This window comes from Helianthus annuus, chromosome 8 (genome assembly GCF_002127325.2).
Source record: "Helianthus annuus cultivar XRQ/B chromosome 8, HanXRQr2.0-SUNRISE, whole genome shotgun sequence".
Taxonomy (NCBI): domain Eukaryota; kingdom Viridiplantae; phylum Streptophyta; class Magnoliopsida; order Asterales; family Asteraceae; genus Helianthus; species Helianthus annuus.
This window is the reverse complement of record NC_035440.2, coordinates 99,279,761-99,295,045: the sequence shown is the minus strand read 5'-3', so window position 1 is coordinate 99,295,045 and position 15,285 is coordinate 99,279,761. Positions and strand designations below refer to the sequence as shown.

Here is a 15,285-nt window from a genome sequence, read left to right as displayed (position 1 = left end):
TTTGATTTCCAATGTCAAACTGTCCAAACTACTCAACAGTTTGACATTTTCATATTTCAATTTCTCATAATTTTCTCTCATTTCAAGAATCTGTTTATCATCAGATCTTTTCTCATCCTTCAAATGACTGATTTTCAATGTTAAACTCTCCACATCCTTCAAGATTTTGACATTGTCTGCTTCGAATTTTTCGCATTTTGAGCACTTCTCAGTCCTCTTTACAGCTTCAGCTTTCCTCTCAACCTTGATAGCTGAAATTTCTTTAACCTGCTCATCTACCTCTTGAACAATTTCCTTAGATTTGAATTTTGCTTCATCAGCTGCTGCTTTACTCTTCTCTCTTGAATCAGACCTCAATTTTCTAATCTTTTGGAACTCAAGTTCTTGAGCTTGAATCTTCTCGACGAACGAGCTCAAATTGAGACTATAATATTCACCGCTCTTCTTCCAAGCAAACAAATACGTTCCCCACACATCAATTGGTAAAGCATTCGCCAACTTATCAAGCCACTCCTCATTCATTTTGTTAATTTTCAAATTTCTCATCTCTCTATACAACTTAGCATACCTCTCAATCAAATCTTTTGTAGACTCTCCCTTGATACCTGTAAAATTATCAAACTTGTTCAGTGCAATATAAATCTCAGAACCCATGTTTCGATAATGAAAGATTCTCAAAGACGAATTTTCAAACAATACAAAAAATTCACACAATCTAAGATCAGTTCAATCACTCTCTCAAACAAATGAATCAGATGAATATCCGATTTAGTGGCAAAAATCAGGCGACAACGGTTAGAATGTGGATTCGCTCGGGTGAGTATTCAATACTTGACAAGTTACCTGAAACACAGACAAAAAGAACTGATTAGGATCAGGTGGCAACTTGTACAGATTGTTACTCGATTTGATGCACCTTAAACTTTTGACCACATAAAATCTTTTGAATCAGATTGTAACTCAAACAATTTACTTGTTGTCCGAACAGTGTGACTTAATGACTACTGACACAATTCAAACAAACAACCTGAATTACTATCAAACAATCTTTACATTACAAAACTTCAAACAAACTAGACTCTTACAAATGACACAAGGTACTCATGCAATGTGTAACAACAACTCAATCAACTTGATTCAAACAATTTAGTTCAAACAACTGTTTTTGAATCGATTGATTTTATTGGGCTGATAAAAGAAGAGTCACTGACAATACTTGAACTTGATTGGGCCGAGATTATCTAAGAAAGTCACATGGGCCAGTGAACTTTTACCTCAACCAAATTTCAAACTTAAAAACCTTTGATTGGGCCTCTAACAAATGAACAGACTTATAACTTGTTATGATTTTCAACAAAAAAAAAATGATTGATTGGGCCTTCACGTTAAATGAGTCTGATTGGGCCTCAAAATCAACTAGTCCGACATCATTAAATTTTCAACAAAATCGATTGGGCCGTCAAATTCACTAAACCAATGATATTAATGAACCGACACTTTCGACAGAACAGATTCAAAATAGTGATTTTTATCAAATAATCATGCAAGAACCGACAATGTGATTGGGCCGAGATGCCTATTATACACGTGATTACATCAAGTTTTCAATAAAATTGATTAAATGACCGATCAATCTCGATGCAAAACAACTTTCCCGTGAATTGAACTTGAATTAATTGTCAACAAAAGGTGATTGGGCCATTCAATTTCAAACTGAAAACCTTTTGATTGGGCCGCTAACTAAATGTAACGTGAGACACTCGATTATGATAGGGCCGTTTGTAGGGAATTATCAATTTACAACAATTTTAGCCGACAACAATATTAAAGTAAGGATCTCATTGGGCCGCTAATATACTAATATGATTGGAACTTTTGAACTTGGCCAACAAACTGAATTCACATGTAAAGTCTGACAAACCCTTCAATCTCTAAACAATCAAGTGTCAACTTTAATCCTATGAATTGTTTTAGTTGATTTTGATTGGACCTCAAAGTCAATCACACATGGGCTGATATAATATGCAATTCACATATGTTAACAAATTCTTTAAATGAAACAAGTAGTGGCCGACAACAATTAATGTTCACAACTTGAAATCTCAGATTTTCATTTACAAAGTCCGACAATCAGTTTTATCGTAAAATTATAACAGGACCGATGATCTTTAATCACGTGAACTGACACACGCAATTATGAGCTCAAGCGAAATCAGGCAATAAAGTTTCAAGCGAAATCTGATGCTCAAGCGGAATCAAGCCAAAGAGTTCGAGCGGAATCACCGGTTTTAATTTCAAGCGAAAATAGGATGTAATTTGGAACGAAATCTAATTTCGCTTGAACTAACACAAACTGTTTCGAGCGGAATTAACTGTTTACAAGCGAAATTAAAGTATTTTCGAGCGGAATCAAGTGATTTCAAGCGGAATTAGGTGATGTCACTCGATATCGGACCGAAAAATTCAGATTTCTCCTAAACGGCTAGGAATTTGGATCTGAAACTTTGTAGGGTTGTAGATCAGGTGTTTTCGCACAACATATCCAAAAATCAGCTGATTCGGACCGTAAAATCCCGTTCAATTTTGAAAAATTCTGTTAAAAAACGTGAAAGAATGAGTAGAAGTCAGAATTTTCAGTGAAAATAAGCTAAATCGGTAAGAACTCTTCCTCCTGAGCTCTAATACCACTTGTAGGATCGGTTTTGACACCGTACAATTGCGTAACGAACGTTCGACGTGCGGAAACCGTGAACGTGCGTGACCGAACACACAAGAACATACTAGAACCGTGATTCTATTGAATAAGATGACGTGTATAATGCAAGAATCACGTGGAGAGAACTTTCTCTCTCTAGACTTTCTCTCTCTAAGCTTGAATCTCCTAAAGGTCACAATGAGCAAAAGTCTTCTAAACTATGACATAACTCTCCTATATATACCCCTTGGAATTAATGAGACTTCTCATTAATTACCAAAATGCCACCTTGCTAATTCTATCTAAATATTACAATATAAGCTCGATTTCTTCGGTTTCTCGCTACGGCTCGGATTGACGAAGGCGATAGACATTACTGCACTAACAATAATCTGAGTGGTCAACAAGATGTGAAAATGTATTACAAAGGCAGTGTTCAAGAGGTCGAAAGAAGTCCGAAAATACAAACTGCATTTAGTGCTGGAAACTCATCTGAAAATGCTGAACAACGTCCTAACAACAGCAGTGGCTTCTCTTCATATCCAATTGTGAATCCCAAGAGTTCATCATCAAGTTTTCATTCTCAAAGTACAAAAGGTGGTGGTTGTGTGATACAGTGCAATATAGCTTTGAATCTTCCAGAGGGTCAAAGTTTTTCTGAAGAAATTGCAAATGATCACATGTCTTTACTTGCAACTGTGCTACAATCCTATGAAGGTTTAGTTGCAGGGAGGATTGGAAATCCTATGCTGACAAGGGAGGATTACGATCAGATAGATGCTGAAGAATTGGAACTAATGGACATCAAATGGTGTCTAGCTAGTGTCTTGAGGAGAGCAGAAAAGTTCAAGATGATTACTAGAAGAAATGATTTTCTTGATGCACATGTTTCTACTTTAGGTTTTGATAAATCTAAAGTTACTTGTTTTCAATGCAGGGAGAAAGGTCATTTCAAGAGGGAATGCAAGAATAGAGAAGCAAGTGAAGCAAAGAATCCGTTTGGAAAAGATGACTACTACCGGAAAGCCATATATCAACAAGTTGGTCAACAAAAACAACAAGAACCACAAGTGGCTCATGGTAGAAAAGTGATAGAGGATTCTTCAAAAAGAGCATGTTTAGTGAATCAAGAAAATTTTAGCTGGGATAAATACATTTCATCCGACAGCAAAGCATGCTTGATCAATCAGGATGATGAAAGGTTGCCTGAAGGTTTTAGCTGGGATATGTTTGTGGATGAAAAAGGATAATTTAAAGCTTTCATTGCTAAAATTGTGAAAGAACCAGATATGTTTACCGAGTGGATGAAAGCTATTGGTGTTAGTGTGAAGAATGAAGAAGAAAAGTCTGTTTCATTAGATGAAAGCTCACTAAGTTCAGAAGAAATTTCAGAAAAAAACAACTGTTTTTGATCAAACACCATCTGAGTCTAATTTTTCAGATGATAGTTCTGACAAGTCAATAGAGTTTGATCAATCACCAACTGATGACAGTGGTGATGATGAAGAAGAAAGACATATTAATGTTGCAAAAACTCATCAATCTCCTGAAAGCTTTCATTTTTATTTTGCAGATCGCTTGGAGAAGCTTAAGGAGAGACGAGCAGCAAAAGAACAAAAGCAAATTAAGTCTGAAAGTATTGCTCAAGAAGATGAGACTATTCAAAATGATGAAGTTAAAATTGTTGCTGAGAAGATTGGTGAAATAGAAAAGGTGATTAAAAGTGAAAAAGTTGTTGAAACTGATAAGATCATTGAAGTAGAAAAGATTGTGGAAGTTATCAAGCCTTGTTCAATGTGTCTTGAATCTTGCAAAGAATGTACAGCAAAAGATGAAAGGTTGGTTGAGTATGAGAAGATGAAAGAGCAATTACTGTTCAATCTCAATTATGTGAAGGAATCTTACGATGTATTGAACAAGACAGTAACTGGTCTTCAAAAGACGAATTCTGAAAGAGAAAAAGCATTAACCATGATGAATGCTGTGATGATGACAAAACAAAAAGCTATAAATCATTATATTGAAGAATGTGCCAAGTTGAAACAAGAGTTGGAGACTGAGAAAATTGAGAATCATCAGACGATTATTACAGAGTTATTCTAGTTCTAATTATCTTATTGATCGAATTTATCCAACTATTGCAGGTTTCAAAGCATTTCAGGATGAGAAGTCAAAGAAGAAGGATACTGGTAAGAAACTGAGTGTTAGCTATAACAAGTGTCCACCTCCGATCTGGGAAGGTTATTCTCCCAGAAAACTAAATGAGGAGCAAGTTCAAAAGGCAGTCAATATAAAACTGAAGTCTGATATAACCGATGAATTACCAGAAAACATTGATGTCACTTTCACATCGTCTGACACTGATCATGAGTCTGAGTTAATTAAAAAGGTGGTCGATCAGGTGTTGGATACAGATGAGGAGTCTGAGTCAAAGTCTGAGTCTGGAGGTTCAAGTTCATCAGTCAACAGTCCAAAATCGTCGGTTAAACGGGCTTACAGTAAAGAGTTTTTGTTATCAAAATCAAATTTGAATGATGAAACATTTGAAGTAGCATATACTTTGAATGATTCTGATAAATTATATGCTGACTAAGAGTTTCCAATAAGAGGTGTTAAACCAGAAATGATCAAAAAGGTTTTCAAAATGACAGAAATTAATATTTCTAAAATAAAAGATTTAAATCTTACTAGAAAACCTAAAAAATACACTTGAAGAGTTCAACAGCGATTAAACAAGAAAAAGAGTTACAATTCTGGTTCTGTTTTTCAAAAGAAACCAAACCATAATGGTAATTCAAAAAGAAAGGTCTTGGTTTTATTCCACCTGAAAATTGTAAAAATGACAAAATTACTAAAACAAACACAAAATTTGTTTCAGGAGGAAGTGCTGAAGAAGAACAGAAGAAACCTTTCTGGAGACAATCAAACCAGGAGTTTCTTGCTGAGAGGAAAGGAACTGGAGTTTTTCATCGAAAGGAGACTAGAACCTGTTACAAGTGCAATGAAATTGGTCACATTGCATGGAACTGTTCTCAAGCTACAAAGACAAAACAGGGAGTCTCTGAAAAACTTAAAGAAAAAGTTGTCAATGTTGAACCACCAACTGAAAAGTTCAAAATTTTTGAAAATTCAACCTATGAAGTTGGTGAATGTTTAAAGAAAAATGTTTACAAAAAGAAAGCCAAAGACAACCAGATGTGGGTTGTTAAGAAGTTTGATGAGAAAGTCGGCGATGATTCTGGTTCCACAAAGCCAGAAGAGCCACAAGTTGAGGTCAAAGAAGAGAACTCAGTGCCTTCAGTGAATGATGATAATTTTCCATCTTTGAGGGATGAAAAAGTTAAACAAAAGGTTGGTACGGTTGAGATCTCAAATCAATTCTATTCTGAGGAGAAAGAATTTGATGTTGAGAAAGCATTCAATGGAAATGTTAAGAAAATTTTTGGGAAAATGGTCGAGGGAAGGCCAAAGGGGTTAAAGATTTTTATGCAACAAAGAAAGCAACTTATAACCCAACTGAATCAGAGTTAAAATCACCCAAGGTTGGTCAGACTTAAAAAATCTGACTTGCCGGAGATCCCAAGTTTGTAATCGTGGATCAGGAATCGGTATCATACTAGATAAAGTTTTTGTTTTGTGAATGAAGTTTAACATTGATAAATTTTGGCAAGTCATACTGCAGGAATTGCCGAAGCTTCCAGGTTGGTAAGTGTGAAGCAGGAATCGGCATCTTTATCGGTAACATGAATTTGTGTAGATTTGTGATTCCTACAAATGGTAAATCAGGGACATTAAGTTGTACTTGATTTTCTTACATGTGTTTACTTACAAAGTGGTAAGAAGTTTGTTTTGACAAAGTGATTACTCAAGGTCATTAATTTGAACTTGATGTAATCCTCATTCATGTGATTTAAAATTGACAATGTGATGAGTTTACCCTGAACCTATAAGTGGTTAAAACAAAACTTATTTTCCGGAAAAACCATTTTGATTAAAACAAACTTAAGTGTTTTGAAATCTAAATGGGAAAATAGTTTGTTGAAAGGGAGAGTTCTGTTTGTTTATGCCTAGTGGATGGCGAATTAAAGTGATTTGATATCAGTTGTCATTTTTCTTGTACAGTTTGTTTTCAAATTTCTTTAAATGTGTTTGCATTTTAGGGGGAGTGAAAATTTCAGAAAATCCAAAAACATTAGAAAATTTGAAAAAATCAAAAACATGATAAAATAAAAAATGAGTCTTGTTGTAGAAAGAGGAAATGATAGTACATCAGTGGACTATCACAACATGCTAAAGAATTGGATAGTTAAAATGTGATAAACAATCTCACTGATAATATGCCAGTAGGTTTTTTCACATTTAGTAAATTGTGACGAGATATAAACCTAAATTCAAACTTGCTTATATCGTGGGTAACATTTCTTGGATATATGGGTGTTGGTACATTAATGTCTATCGCCTCCGTCATCTCAGTTCGTAGCTGAAACAGAAGAACTTTGTGTTTACAATGTAATATCTTGTTACTAAAAGGCAAGGTGGCATTATTGTAAATAAGGAAAGTTTCCTTATCACCTTTGGCCTATAAATAGAAGCCTTAGGCTTTTAGTTAAAAACTTTTGCCATTTTGATCTTTGGAGCTTAGAGGTTAGAGAGAGAAGCTAGAGAGAGAAAGTAGAGAGAGAAAGGCAAAAGGTGATTCACGGTTCTTGTATCTTTTCAGATCTATCAAAGAATCACATTAATAGTACGTCTCGTGTGTTTCGGTTATTCACGTTCACGGTTTCCGCACGTCGAACGTGTCATACGCAATCGTTTCGGAGTCAAACCGGTCCTAACAAGTGGTATCAGAGCAGGAGCTCGATTGCACAGATCAAACGCACGAATACGCACAGAAATCCTTCAGATTCAGAGTCGAATTTACTCAGATTTGTCAAATTTCTTCATACTTTCTTGTTCTTCACGTTTTTATCTGAAAATCGTAAAATTAACAGTGTTTTTACGGTTGAAATTGGATGAAATTTTGATATGTTGTGCGCCTATATCTGATCTAAGATCCTACAAATTTTCAGGTCAAAATTCCAAGCCGTTTGAGAGAAATCAGTGATTTTGTGTTCGTTTGAGCTGAAACTGTTCGTCATGTTGATGTCAAACTCTGTTCGATCGAACAGCAGAATTTCCTAACCGATCGGCTAGCAATGTCCCACTCGAACAGCAATACCTTCCTACTCGATCGAGTAGGCCAACCGTTCGGTTAGGCTACTCGAACGGCTAGCAAAGTGCTAACCGTTCGAACAGAAAAATCTCACTCGAACAGCATATTTTTCTATTCTATCGGACAGCTCTCTTGTTTTGGATCGAACAGCTTATTAGTGCACTTCAATCGAACAGCTGTTCGATCGGCTAGAAACTCTTGATCGAACAGCATATTAGTGCATTTCAATCGAACAGCTGTTCGATCGGCTAGAAACTCTTGATCGAACAGCATATTAGTGCATTTCAATCGAACAGCTGTTCGATCGGCTAGAAACTCTTGATCGAACAGCATATTAGTGCACTTCAATCGAACAGCTGTTCGATCGGCTAGAAAGTCATTCAATCAAACAGCTGGTTAAAATTGGTTCGAACAGGAAATTATCACTCGAACAGCAACTACACTCAGCCGAACGAACAGAATAAGCATACCTTTGAATCGAACAGTTGTTCGATCGATTGGCCTAATCGAACGGCTAGCATCTCCTGTTCGATCGAACAGCAGTAGGTGTAGCATTTCTAGCCGAACGGCTAGCACCTCCAAGTCGTTCGAACAGCAGCATTCATTAAAAGCCATTGACTTTTTGACTCTGTTCGATCGAACAGCACAACATTCCTAGCCGAACGACTAGGATAACCCCTCTACTCGATCGGTTAGCATAGTACTCCTACTCGATCGGCTAGCATCCATTACTACTCGATCGACTAGTAACCATCCCCATCTATTCGGTTGACAAAAATCAAATTGAATAAATATTTTAGAATTGATTTGAATCTTAAAAATTTTTAATCATATCAAATCAATTAACTTTCAAAATTAAGTTTGTTAAAAGTCTTTGAACTAATTGGTTGTTTACATAATTCATTCAGGTGATTCGAGGTAATTCAAAGAAAAAGCATCATGGCTGAAGAATTTTATAACACGTTTTTCAACGCGTTCACATCTGAATCATCCGAAGTTACAACTGTTACACCAAAAACCATCACGAAGGCAATCAATGAGAACATCAAGCATGATAACTTTTACGGAACGCATTCTAAACCACCAACGCTTGAAAGCATTGAAGATTACACTTGGTGGAAAGAAAGATTTATTAATTGGGCAAAAGCTTATGCACATGAAAGTTGGTTTTGTCTTGAGTACGGATACGAAAAACCAAAAGATGACAAAGGTGAAGATTTACAGTTCAAAAAATTCTCCAGAGACGACAGAGCAGAATTTGCCGCCGAACAAAGGATGATCGCATTGATACAGTCAGCAATTAGAAACGATATATTTGCATTACTAAATCATAGCGGGACATCCAAATCAGTTTGGGAAGCTTTACGTATTAAAGCTGAGGGTGGCAAACAAATTAAAAAGAACAAAATCGCGCTAATTAAAAAAGAATTTGATCTTTTTGATAGTTTAAAAGGAGAATCGGTGAGGCAAATGATAGAACGATTTTGTCACCTAAAAATCGAACTCGAAAGATTTGAAATTACTAAAACAAGAGAAGAAATCATCGATAAAGTGATTGAAGCGTTACCACGAGTTGATCAGTGGCAAACGTTTGTGTTTATTTTGAAAAATGATGATTCATATGATACAATTTCTCTTGATACATTGTTTGAAAAGATTGAAAGTCATGATCTAGAGCTGCAGAAGCAAAGCAAGATGACAGAGTCTTCACGACAACAGAATGTCGGCTTGTATTACAAAAGTAGTGTACTTTCAGAGAAGGGCGTTGGTTCACCAAAGACAGCATTCATTGGTGAAAAGATGAATGAATCTCAAACAACGTCAACAAGTCATCAGTCTGGATATCATTCATCTTCACAAACAAATTCAGAAGACACAGATGAAATTTTATGCAACATTGCTCTTAAACTGAAAAATTCTCCAGCAATGAGTATCAATGCAGCGAAGCAGCAAATGAGCTTTCTTGCATCTGTCCTGGAATCATATGAAGGTCTGGTAGCTGGAAAAATCGGTAATTCTGAACTGACGAAAGAAGACTACGACCAGATTGATCCAGAGGAGATGGAGCTTATTGATATTCGTTGGTGTTTAGCAAGCTGCATTCGGAGAGCTCAAAGATACATGGAAATTACTGGGAAACAATCTCTTGGTGGTCCATCAACAAAGCTTGGATTCGACAAGTCAAAAGTGACCTGCTTCAAATGCAAGCAAAAAGGTCATTTCAAAAGAGAGTGTAAGAATGTAGAAGTTGATGAAAGAAATGAACGTCCTTTCAATGATGATTATTATCAAAAGGCGATCTACCATCGAAGCAGAGAAGAGCCAAAGTTGATTGAAGATAGACCAAAAACAACTTCAAGAGCTTGTCCTGTCATATATCCTGATGAAGGATATGATTGGTCTCAAATTTGTCCAGAAGAAGATCGAAATGATATTGTTCGCAAAACAGCTCATGGGAAAGCTACGACAGCACCAAGAAAGTTTGCGAATGTTGCTGAAATTAAAGAAGAAAAAGAACCTGCTAAAAACCATGAAGAAAAGATTGAGAACAAAGAGAAAACTCGAGAAGAGATCTTGAGTGAGAAAACACATAAAGAAAGAGATGTGGTTTACAGAAGAATGGATGAGATGCAGGAAGAATATGAGAATGCTGTCAGCAACAAACGATGGGACAAGAAGAGAGAGTGTTATTACAACAGAGAAGGAGAACCAGTTGTTCCAAAGAAAGATATAATCTTTGATGATGTTCTTCTTGCTGTCCCGTTGAGAGCTGAATATTACAGAAGAGTGACGAAAGATGATGCATATGTTAAACAATACGAGAAAGATATCCGATATGCTATGCTGTCATGCTTGAGAAAAAGGGATGAAGAGAAAATGAAGAAGAGTATTGAAGAGATGGTAGTTAATCTGAAGAAGGTTGCTGAAGAAGTCGAAACAGAAGCTGTAAAAGTTGAAGCTGTGAAAGAAGTTGAAGAACAGCAAATTGAAGAAGAAGAAATGAAGGATGTCAAATCAGATGCTGGTGATGTTGGCAAAGAAGTCAGTGTTGAACAAAAGCTGAATGATGCTGAGATGAAGCAGCCAGAGAAAGCTGAAAACAACGAAGTGCCAAACACTGAGGTACATTCTGATTCTGAATTCTTAAAACCATTTGAACAGTGCAAGAAATGCATGGTACCGTGCAGAGCTTGTACAGAAAAAGATGAGCAGTTCAGAATAAAAGAACTTGAATTCACAAAATTCGAAAACATTTTCAAAATTAAATGCAAAGAAATGTTAGAAAAAGAAAAAGTTTTAAAAGAAAATGATGAAAAACTTTCAGAAAAATGTAACAAATTAGAAAAAGAAAATGAGGTTTTGAAAGAAAACGTTTTGAAAATGACAAATGAATGTGAACAAAAAGAGATTGCTTGTCAAGAAATGAAAAAGGAATATGATTCAATGAAATTATCATATGAGATTATAAAAGAGTCATATGAAAAGGTGAAAGACGAAATGAAATATGCTCAATCTAGAATGAATTATATGTCTGAAACAACAAAAGAGCTAAAACGAATGTATGCTATAAAACAAGATGTTGTTAATTCATATATTGAGGATGTTGCTAAGCTAAAGCAACAGATTGTTGATTTAGAACAGGAAAACAACAAGTTAAAAAGTTACCATGTGTCGTCATATGTGCTTGAACGAATTTTCAATATAAAACCGGGTGATGGTGAGTCTGAGCAGAACAAGAAAGGCATTGGCTCAGAGTTTCATCAAGTTCCACCACCGGAAAAGTTTGCATTTTATGATGAGGAAAAGGTCGAAAAAGCTTTCAACATGGTAGACAAATTGCCAGACAACATTGACATAACCTATTCCAAATCTGATGATATTCATGATTCAGAGGTGGTAGGTAAAGTTGTTGAAAGTGTCTTGAACGAAGAGTCGGTTCATACAGGTAAATCTGAATCACATGATGAAGATGAAGGAAATCTTCATGATGCATATCTGAAGAACACAAAATCTGAGAAAAGTTTGAATGATGATTCAAAGGGATTGGTTTATACCATGATTGGATCGGACAAATTATTCTTAGACGTTGTATTCCCGATTCAGAATGTGATTTCAGAAAAGATTGACAAAGTTTTCAAGATGGTTGAGATTGAAAAATCTGAAATTCCAAAATTTGTTGGTAAGGGTCACAAAACTTTTTATAACAAACCTGGTTACAAGAAGAAAAACATGAAGGCTGGGTTGGGTTATAAGAAGAAACAAAATTGGAATAAAAATAAAACTCCGAATTTTCAGGCAAAAATGAACTTCGTTCACGGAACAAGTTTAGAAGAAGAGAAAGAACTCAAATTTAGACAACAGTCAAATGAAGAGTTTCAGGCCCAGAAAAAGCAACAACAACAGGTCAAAGATGTTTCAAAGAGAACATGCTTTAAATGTGATCAAACAGGACATCTTGCTCGCAAATGTCCAAATCTGAAACCTGTTGGTGTTGAGACGAAAAAGAAGTCTGTTTATGTTCAAAAACAGAAATATGAAGTTGTGAATCAAAATTCAACCAAGTTTGAATCAAAGCAAACTTGGAAGCCAAAATTGTCAAAAGCTGACTCACAACAAACTTGGAAACCAGTGACACCCGAACTTAGAACAACACAAAGTTGGAAAACAACTGTTGATGCAACAAAACCAAACCAATTTTGGAAACCAAAAGATGTTGTTCAGAGTTCAAATGTTCAAAAAGAGTCACATTTTTACAAACGTGGGACTCCAAAAGGTCAAACATGGAGTGTTAAGAAACATGTTGATTTGGTTAAAAATGAGAAACAAAAACAAATCTGGAAATCGAAAACAGAAACAGAAAGTTCAACTTATGAGGTGAATAAGGCTGAGGAGTCAATTTCGATTGATTATGATGCAAATTTTCCACCACTTAAGGCTGAAAACTTTAAAATTCAGATTGCTAGAGTCAAGGTTACACCCAAGGCTGGTGAGGCTTGGGTGAATACAATGTTTGATTAAACAATTTGATTTGCCGGAGCTTCCTTTATCGCGAAGCATGAATCGGCATCCATCTTTATTGAAAAGAAAATTATTGTGTCGTATTTGATAAAATTTGAATGTGCAGGTGTTTCTGAAGAAAACTGAATGTCAATCAAAGGAGAAACGAAGCAGCCTGGCACCGGAGGCTGCTGATCCCTGCAACGGTTAAACAGGGAGTTTGTTTGATTTCTGTACATAAATAAACAATATTTTCAAAAAACTCTAAAAATTGAAAACTTTTTAAAAAAAAAAAAAAAAACCAAAAATATGTTTTCATTTTGTCAAAAATTTGAAAATCAAAAATATGTTTGTCTCTAAATTTCAAAAATACAAAAATTCAAAAATATGTTATTTGAATTTGCCGGAACTCCCAGGTTGGTAATTGAGGAGTAGGAATCGGCATCTTTCTTGAGAAATATTTTATCAAGGACATTAAGTTGTACTTGATTTAACTTTCGAATTCGTTGATGAAAGAACAAGGTGATGAATAAACCCCGAGTGTGAATTAAACAAAACTTATTTTCCGGAAAAACCATTTTGATTAAAATAAACTTAAGTGTTTTGAAATCATAATGGGAAAATAGTTTGTTATCAGGGGAAGTTCTGATTGAATACGCCGAAACCCTCACGGCTGAACAAACATGATTAATTTCACAAGATTGAAAAACGGTTTTCAAACTGTAAAAGATCAATGTGTTGTAAATCATGGGGGTACATCTGCAAATCTATGCATGAGATGCAGAAAATGGATGGCGAGACAAAGCTATCAGTATTAGGTTGTCAAATTTTCTTTAAATGGTTTTGAATTTTAGGGGGAGTAAGAGATATTATTGTCAGAAAATCCAAAAACATTAGAAAATTTGAAAAAGCCAAAAACATGATAAAATTCAAAAATTTGAGTTTTTGTTGATAAAAGAGGAAATGATAGTACATCAGTGGACTATCACAGCACGCTAAAGAAATGTAATGTCAAATGTGATAAATGGTCTCACTGATGATGTGACGATAGGTTTTCGTACATTTAGTAGATTTATTCGGGATATAAACCTAAAATTTCAAACTTGCGAAATTTGTGGGGAACACTACTTGGATATATAGGTAACCCCTGAAATCTCGTTTGAAAGGTCTCGTATTCTGATATACTAGGTGGTAATACTCTATGATGTCTGGGGTATTATTCCGGGACTTCTGCTGAACGGTAGTTCTGACCTAGTCCTTGGATAATGCTTTGCAGTAAATGCTTGAAACATAGCATTCTAGCCCTCAGTGATTAGACAATAAAATTGATAATCATCTGTTGTAGCTAAAAGATTCTCTAAAGGGGACACACCGCAAAGACGAAATTGATATCTCTCTGCTGAACGGAAGTTCTGACCTGAGATCCCTCAATTCTCGCATTTAACCCCTAATTTATGTACAGACATCATTGTAGTACTCTTGCCTGTAAGACTGAATATTGAGATTCTGGATACGGGAGTATATTCAAGAGGTGGGACACATAAATCGAGCTAAGTTCCTAAAACATCTAAAGCGTATCCTGAATATATTGAAAATTGTGTGAAAATTTAAGAGGACAACTATATCGTTAATCGAGGTGAATCGTTTAGAACTTAAAATGATTAAAGCTTAACGGTGCTAGTGATTTGTTTCAAAAACTGATATGATCCTCTTACATGAACTCAAACAAAAATATTGTCTGTAAATATGGTTGTACATATTTCTTTACTGCTTTATATTTTCAGAAAAATACAAAAAGATTTTGATTTCCGTTCTATTTTCGACAACCGATGTCTGAATGTTGTGTTTCAAAATCTAAGTATGCTAATCGTGTTTCTGGAAATAAATCAAGTTCATTAATTTGAAACTTGAAGTTTTTAAAATTAAAATCAAAATTTAAAAACAGTTTGTGATATCTCCAAGGTCATTAATTTGGACTTGGATGATCAACCGTGAAGGATTTGGATGCTCATATTGTTAAAATCTTAAAAGAGTCAATTTTTCGATTTGGATTCTTTAACGCTGTCAAATCTATAAAGCATTTTGATAGGGGGAGAGAGTCAAGATAATCCTGGATATATTCATATTATTATATCTTAAAGCCAGAATCTTGATTTAGAAAGTTTAAAGAGCCAAATTACGATTTCTGGACAATTTCAAAACACTGTCACTTATAAACGTATGAGTGTTGCAGATGTTATTCCAGACTACGATCCCGACAGCCGAGTCTGAGGGGGAGTCTGAAGACGAGCTCAATGCTAACGGAAGCGTGTAAGAAGCCAGGTATCGTTCCTGGAAGAGCTTGTAACTGGAAAGCCAGGTGTCGATCCCAAAGCACGGA

General features: G+C 35.4%; 1 protein-coding gene across 1 annotated transcript in view; it reads left to right on the top strand.

Annotated features, from left to right (window-relative positions):
- LOC118481018 overlaps window positions 1-13,116 on the top strand; it is a 30,961-nt gene extending 17,845 nt beyond the window's left edge. The window contains exons 2-5 of the mRNA XM_035976094.1: window positions 9,898-9,987; window positions 10,324-10,591; window positions 10,691-11,030; window positions 13,033-13,116. Of these exons, the coding sequence (XP_035831987.1) occupies window positions 9,898-9,987; window positions 10,324-10,591; window positions 10,691-11,030; window positions 13,033-13,116 (782 nt within the window). The remainder of the gene's footprint in view (window positions 1-9,897; window positions 9,988-10,323; window positions 10,592-10,690; window positions 11,031-13,032) is intronic.
- The last annotated feature ends 2,169 nt before the right edge of the window (window positions 13,117-15,285 follow it).